Genomic DNA, 8,251 nt, shown 5'->3' with positions numbered 1-8,251 from the left:
AAAGCATAATACACGTCCAAAAATACATATCTATAGATTGTTATAGAAAATGACAGGGGATGATTAAAGATTTAGGTTGAGTCACCTGATCTGGTTTGCTTGAGCAGCTCTGTCCTCCTAGAGACTCACCTTCAGCATTATTAAGAATACGCTTTGCTGATCACAGTGAGATTAATACACAGTTGACTCATTCTCATGATAACCGCCGAGCTCCAGGCTGGACTTATAAAGTAAATCAATATTTCTTATATTGTTACGCAGGGAAATTTCCCGATTTTGACTACTGATTTTGCTTTAACTTAAAATTTGAACCATGAGTCTGAAAAAAGAGGATGTCTTGGCCTTTCTGGAAAATAATCCCAACTTCACAGAAAGATACTTTCAGAAGAAATTAAAACCAGAGACAATAACGGTTGCCTTTGGCCGTAAAGACCTTGCTGTGGATTTTGCTACTTTTCGAGAACTTGTTCAGGTGGAAGAAAGCGAAATTCTCTTTGAACTTGTTAAGGATATGCAAGAAAGTATAAACATGGAGAAGGTCGTATTCAAGACTCTAAGGAGAATTAGCACTCTAATTCATGCAGATCGCTGTAGTCTTTTTATGTACAGGCAAAGGAATGGAACTCCAGAGTTGGCTACCAGACTTTTCAATGTCAATGAGGATAGTAAACTGGAGGACTGTCTTGTACCGCCTGATAGTGAGATTGTGTTTCCTTTGGATATTGGAGTTGTAGGACATGTTGCACATACAAAGAAGACCATTAACATTAAGGATGTGTCTGAGGTATGTCCTTTTCTAGTCTGTGTTCAAAGACAGTAACTGTATTTTGCATATATTCACAGGTACAAACACCTACACATCAGTGTTGCCAACCGTCTGTTGCAGAAATGTGCCAGTAAAAATTGCCAAGATCGGTTCGGCTTGGAACTGCGCATGGAGATTGGAGGCAGGGGGTTATTGGAGGCAGCGGGCGATGATGGCTGCGGTGGCACCGCAGAGGGGGGTGGAGGTACGGGGCAATGGAGGCAGGGGGAGATTAGAGGCAGGGGGTGTTAGTGGCAGGGGGTGATTGGAGGCAGGGGGTGATGGTGGCACCGCAGAGGGGGATGGTGGCATTGCAGAGGGTGGGAATGGAGACAGGGGTTGTTGGTGGCACCGCAGAGGGGGATGGAGGCAGGGGACGATGGAGGCAGGGGGTGATTGGAGGCAGGGGGCCTGGAGGAGATTGGAGGCAGGGGGAGATTGTGGCACCGCAAAGGGGGGTGAAGGCAGGGGGTGTTGGTGGCAGAGGGGGATGGAGGCAGGGGGTGATGTGACTAAATAATTTGCCCTTATTATATCAAAAATAACAAAAATATGTTTTTTTACCTTAATATCTACCTTAAATCACATTGCTATTTGCCTAGTGTACTTGTTTGTAGCCTAAATACTGAAATTTGCACCTAAAAATGTACCTCCCTATGAACATTTAACACACTTAATTAACAATTAATACACATATAAACCTTTAATTATTTTCTAAATTTCGAGGAGAATTATTTGCCATAATGAGCATTATTTTCATCTTTCATTGCTCAAAATATCTTAGTGAATTGAGTCTTATGTTTTCTATATAGAAAGAGATGACACGGAACTGACTTACTTTGTCGGTAGTCATGTCAATTAATAGGTATTGAAACAGAGCCGGAATGTAATCCAAGAACAAATACCATGACTTTGTAGTATACACATTAGGCAAAGAAAATTTTAATATCATTAGGTACTTACAAAAAATAATGTAATAATGTAGAATGTAGATTTAAGTTGAAACAGACCATGTTTAGCAGTGTGTGTTACCCAGAACAACCATTCAGCCTTCTTTTTCATGAATACAAAGAAAATGAGAAAAGTTGACTGATGGCTAGAGGCAACACAGTGGGCTAGATTCACATAGATTAGCGGATCTTTAGATCCGCGTAATCTATGTGATTTATGATCCGCCGGCGCACTTTTGCAAGGCTAGTGCAGTATTCACAAAGCACTTACCTCCAAACTTGCGCCGGCGGATCGTAACTTCCCCGGCTGAATTCAAATTCCGCGGCTAGGGGGAGTGTACAATTTAAATCAGGCGCGTTCTCGTGCCGATTTAACTGCGCATGCGCCGCCGCGGATATTTCCCAGTGCGCATGCTCCAAATGACGTCGCTAGGACGTCATTGTTTTCGGCGGCAACGTAAATTCCGGCCATCCGTATTCCCGACCGACTTATGCAAACGACGTAAAAATTTGAAACTCGGCGCGGGAACGACGGCCATACTTAACATTAGCTACCCCTCATATAGCAGGGGTAACTATCCGCCGGAAAAAGCCGAACGCAAACGACGTAAAAAAAAGCGACGGGCGGGCGTTCGTTTCTGAATCGGCGGGAATCGGAATTTGCATATTCCTCGCGTAAAAAACCGAAGCGACACCTAGCGGCCGGCGGGATATTGCAGCCTAAGATCCGACGGTGTAAGTCACTTACACCAGTCAGATCTAAGGGAGATCTATGCGTAACTGATTCTTATGAATCAGTCGCATAGATCTGACCGTTGGATCTCAGAGATACGACGGCGTATCAGGAGATACGCCATTGTATTTCTTTGTGAATCTGGCCGAGAGAGTTTTTTTAAAATATTTTAATTCATGAGGCCATCTATTAGCTTGTTAAGGATATGAACACAAATTGGGATACATATAGTGAAAAACTACTTGATTAGCAAATACTGAACAATATAGTTTCTATTAGGGTTGTCCCGATACCGATACTAGTATCGGTATCGGAACCGATTCCGAGTATTTGCGGGAGTACTCGTACTCCCGCAAATACCCCTGATACCAATATAGAATACTTTCCCCCCCCCCCGCCGTCGCTGTGACGCCGCATCCCCGCTGCCGCCGACTATGTAATATGCCGGGAACATTACAGCTTTGAATAGCTGTAATGATTCGCACCGCGCATAGACACTCCCCCTCGCTCGGGTGAACTGTCCAATCCCGAGCGAGGGGGAGTGTCTATACGCAGCGCGGCGCCAATCATTACAGCGATTCAAAGTTGTAATGTTCCCGGCGTATTACACAGTCGGCGGCAGCGGGGATGCAGGTAAGCTTGACATGGCTGCATGGGGGGAGACGCTGGATGGGGGGAGACAATGGCTGCATGGGGGGAGACAATGGCTGCATGGGGGGAGACGCTGGATGAGGGGAGACAATGGCTGCATGGGGGGAGACGCTGGATGGGGGGAGACAATGGCTGCATGGGGGGAGACGCTGGATGGCGGGAGACAATGGCTGCATGGGGGGTGACAATGGCTGCATGGGGGGAGACAATGGCTGCATGGGGGGAGACAATGGCTGCATGGGGGGAGACAATGGCTGCATGGGGGGAGACAATGGCTGCATGGGGGGTGACAATGGCTGCATGGGGGGTGACAATGGCTGCATGGAGGGTGACAATGGCTGCATGGGGGGTGACGATGGCTGCATGGGGGGTGACAACGGCTGCATGGGGGGGTGACAATGGCTGCATGGGGGGTGACAATGGCTGCATGGGGGTGACAATGGCTGCATGGGGGGTGACCATGGCTGCATGGGGGGTGACAATGGCTGCATGGGGGGTGACAATGGCTGCATGGGGGAGACAATGGCTGCATGGGGGGAGACAATGGCTGCATGGGGGGAGACAATGGCTGGGGGAATACATTGCTGGATGGGGGGTGACAATGGCTGCATGGGGGATACATTGCTGCATGGGGGGAGACAATGGCTGCATGGGGGGAGACAATGGCTGCATGGGGGGAGACAATGGCTGCATGGGGGGGACAATGGCTGCATGGGGGGATACATGGCTGCATCTGTGGGGGGACATCGCTGCATTTGGGGACACATTTTAAAAAAAGTATCGGTATTCGGTATCGGCGACTACTTGAAAAAAAGTATCGGTACTTGTACTCAGTCCTAAAAAAGTGGTATCGGGACAACCCTAGTTTCTATGCAGCACCTGCAAAAACTTTAGATATACATTTTACACTGGTTTGCCATGGATTGTTAGTATATTTTCCACTGCACCATAGGAACTAGATAATATACTTATTACTGGAACACTAGGTATTGGACAATACACTTTCTAATAGAGCAACAGTAGTTGGGCTATGTATTTTACAATGTACCAAGTCCACTAAAAACTGTGCTATATCGTTTTTGAGCATCCCCAACAATGGTATTTCATTTGATGCATAGGCAATATCATGCTTGTGGCCATTTTACAAATGAAGAGACAGGGCTTGGTTGGAATTATAGTTGTGTTACTGAAAAACCTAGTTCATTGCTGATTATAGTAAAATTATTACTTCAGACTACATAAAGCTCCTAAACGAACTCCCAAAAATTCACATGGAGTTTAGTGTCTGGAAGTGCATTAAATACTAGGTAGGCGGCTTACACGTACTGTAGGTTCTGCAAAAACACTTCCGACTGAGATTGCAGAGACACCTAAAAAAGCACAAATATGAGGTTGCATTTCATTAAAACAAATATATATGCTGCATTTGTAGCCAACACTATTCGTGAATTAGAAGATAATCCCTTTATCAGAGCTTCTTGTATAATGATGAGTTTGAAGAATGGACTCATTATATTATCTCCCTGAATCCATTTATCATATCCATTGGTATTTAAGAAGTCCTGATGAAAGGGACACATACTGACCCTTGAAATGTTTTACATACTATTTTTTTTAAAGTGAATCTTCACTCTCTCAATCAACATTTACTATTTTTAATTCTTATGCTGCTAGCATTAGTAAACAAAAATAGGAAAGTATATCATATTTACTTGTTTTAAACAGTTTTTTACATTTCTTTAGTTCCTTTCTAGTTTCCATGCCTAGGCAAATGATGTCATACATCCCAGGAGTCTACAGGAGGGGAGGAGGGGTTTACTCAGCTAAGCACACCCTCCTGCCTGCATGTCTGAGCTAAGGGCAGATGGATTCCAGGAAGTAATTGCTACATGAATCATCTGCCCTTACTCAAGATGGCCACAATCAGAAATGCTAGGGGGTCATTTCTGAGCAATTTAAAGAATAGAAACATGGATGGATGGGTGAGTTTGCTTTGAATATTTAAAATAAATTAAATAGTGCTTTGGTTTATGGTGTTTAGATACAGTGTAGTTCCTCTTTCAGGAATAAAACCTTATATTTGGACTCTGGGTGAGGTGTTTCATCCTCTGTCTGTGGTTAAAACTCCTGCAAACATCTGTGCATAAGAGCACCTTCCTTTTTGTATTTAAGAACACTTATTCACAGAAAGATGGCAGATTTTTCTTAAGCATCCCACTTATATTTCTGGGGTGACATGGGTTGGCCAAAATGGAGATGTTTACTTGCTCACTTCATGATAAACACATTAGACTTTAGTGTGCTTTTTTGCCAAGCTTAAAAATATGGTTATGATAATATGCTCCATGATGTGGAGGCAGTACTTTAAGGACCCATTCGCACTTGAGTGTTTTCAGCTCGTAAAACGCTTGTAAAATCCTCATCTCAAAAATTCAAGAACGCCCAACACGCAAAATCCTATTAATTTAAATGTCCTCTGTTCACATCTGAGCGTTCTGTTATCTGAAGCAACATGCCTAACAATCAAAAAAACTCAAGCTTCTTTTTGGGCAGATTACAGGTGTTTTTCTGCTTCTTACATTGGTGACCTTTTGACCTGTACACAATCGCGGTAAAATGTGGGACTTTCTTCCTGAAAACAATACGCTCAGGTGTGAATGCAGCCTAAGGCCTTTTCACAAGGTTCTATATCCAGCACTGTTGTTAACATCCTAGTCTTGACTTTTTGAAGATGCTTTCCAAGAAGGAGCAAATGTTTTTCTGTCTCTTTACTATGAGCTTACAACATGAATAATAATATATCAGTGATTATAACCCGAGAGACTAAAAATGTTAAAGAAGAAAAATTTCATTAACATTTGCCCGTGGGAAGAGCTTGAGATTAAGTCAGGTTTTTCTCAGGAACACTGTCTACTAAACAGGAAGTGAGGGGGAATCTCCCTAGTAGGAACACAGTAATAACAAGGGTTACCATTCTCTGGGCATTTTTTAGGGCAGAAAGAAACACTAGTACTGTTCTGGGAAATATTTATTCATTTAGTATGTGCATGAATGGATTCACAAGTGCTTAGAAGTTCTTTGCATTCAGTGTTACAAAATTGCCTTGCCAACCCCTGTCACCCACAACCATAGCTTCCAGAGTAAACCCAGTGATTATGTCACTGGGTGTAAAAATGGGTGCATCTCCGAAAGTACAACCAGCCTGAATAACGATCAGCGCCTTTAGCTGAACTGGGACCCGGAAGTTATCTGGAACTGACTGCAGGATTTCACCAATGGCATCTAGTCTAGGGAATGACTCACTGGGCTGTGTCCAAAGGATGTTGGAAGGTGGAAGCTGTCCTATGGACTTGTTTGTAGTGACCCTGAACTGATTCCTGGTCACTGTGTGCTTTTGTGATACAAGTGCCAGAGGTTGCTTGGACTGAGACTGCTCTCATAGTGTCTCAGATGCTGACCATTTCCTGTGCTCAGCAGTGCCCTGGGCTGTGAGCTTAGAGAAGAGTGCCCTCCTGTACTGTGCAGTGTACTGGAGATTGCACTGGGTACCAGTAGCTGTACAGTAGTGCAGGGTAACCAGATGCCAAGGAAACTTGCCTTATGGTCCCCAACTGTGAGACCTTGAGTGTCCAAAATTCACAGTTGCTTAAGGACACGATTGTTGTCTCAAAGCTAATTGTTTTGGAGTATCCCATGCCCTAACCTCCTTCTCCTGCTACAAATTTGACAAGCCATAAATCACCAAAAAGACAACCCCTAGACTATTTATTAGAGCTGGAATTAATGGACTGTTAATAATCCCCTGCGCTACTATGTATATACTCAGAGTTTGCAGTAACCAAAAAAGTAAATCAATAAATATCATGTGAGGCTTGCTGCTTGACACCTATATGTGTTTCCACATAAACTCAACTGTAAATAATATAAATATAGTGAAGCGCTACCCCTCTATTGAAAACAGTGCTAAACACTACTACACTTCAGATACATGATATCAGTGGTAATACCCCCTACTGCAAAAAAAGCCACTCAATAACTCATATACTGTATATTGACTACTGTGGTAATATTAACATATTACATTTTTTTACAAATAATAAATGACAAACATAAGTGATCTGTGACACCTCCTAGTGACAACACTCTGTGTGACCAATGCTCAAATGACAAGGAATAAATGTAAACAAGGTCCTTAAAATCAACACACTACCTTGAATCTGTGTTCTCCATAACCTTAACACATTTGGCGTGTGTGTGGCCCTCTTAACAATTACTTAAATATCCACAGTCACTCAGCTCTGGTCGATGCAATTGCTTCCTGCTAGTGCGTGATGACATCACAAAGCTCTGCCCTGATGTATTTCGTCATGTTACTTCCTCAAGGACTCCTTGAGGAAGTCACGTGAAGAGTGATGAAACGCGTTGAAACGAGCTTTGTGACATCATCGCACACTAGTAAGAAGTATTTGCATCTCCCAGAGCTGAGTCGCTGTAAATACTAAAGTGATTGTTAAGGGGGCCTCACACCCCAAATGTGTCAACATTTGTCCAAGTGCACTGAGAAAGTGCACCCACAAATGTGAGTTTTATTCTTAGCTTTTTAATAAAGCACCAATTTTATACAGTTCAGCACTATGTCAGTTTTTTTAATTCTTTGAGCACCACTTGCATGAGAATTACTGCACATCGAAGCAAGTGTCCCTGGAACAGGAGCAAAGTTGCCAACCATTGGAGTTATACTCCTAAGGGGAGGGTTTATATGGACCTATTTTAGGTCTATATATGAGGTGAGTGCATATTTTTAACAGTGAAGAGGTACAAGTTGTCCGGTTCAAACCCGAACTTTCAAACACCACGAAAGTTCGAACCCACATAACGAATCCCATTAAAGTCAATCGGATCTGAACGTCAAATATAAAATATTCAAATTTTGAAGGCTTAAAAGCAAGTAATTTGGTAAAAAGTTGGTGAAAAACGTAATTTTTAAATGAGCAGTGATTTTTTGATTTTTAAAGTGAAGCCTAAAAATGCAAAATTCCTTCCAATATAGTGCCTGGGGGATCCCCTTAGTCGAACTGTAAAGTGCCAGATCTGTACCATGTATAGAATCTG

The 8,251-nt window shown here is 43.1% G+C and overlaps 1 protein-coding gene across 1 annotated transcript in view; it reads left to right on the top strand.

The window, feature by feature from the left end:
- The first annotated feature begins 236 nt into the window (after positions 1-236).
- Positions 237-8,251, top strand: part of LOC120913940 (rod cGMP-specific 3',5'-cyclic phosphodiesterase subunit beta-like) — an 87,440-nt gene continuing 79,425 nt past the window's right edge. Inside the window, exon 1 of the mRNA XM_040324301.1 lies at positions 237-784. Coding sequence (XP_040180235.1) covers positions 314-784 — 471 coding nt within the window. The 5' untranslated portion in view covers positions 237-313. The remainder of the gene's footprint in view (positions 785-8,251) is intronic.

Source organism: Rana temporaria, chromosome 1, assembly GCF_905171775.1.
Source record: "Rana temporaria chromosome 1, aRanTem1.1, whole genome shotgun sequence".
In the NCBI taxonomy this organism is placed as follows: domain Eukaryota; kingdom Metazoa; phylum Chordata; class Amphibia; order Anura; family Ranidae; genus Rana; species Rana temporaria.
The sequence above is the reverse complement of the archived record's forward strand: the minus strand, read 5'-3'. Positions and strand labels throughout refer to the sequence as shown.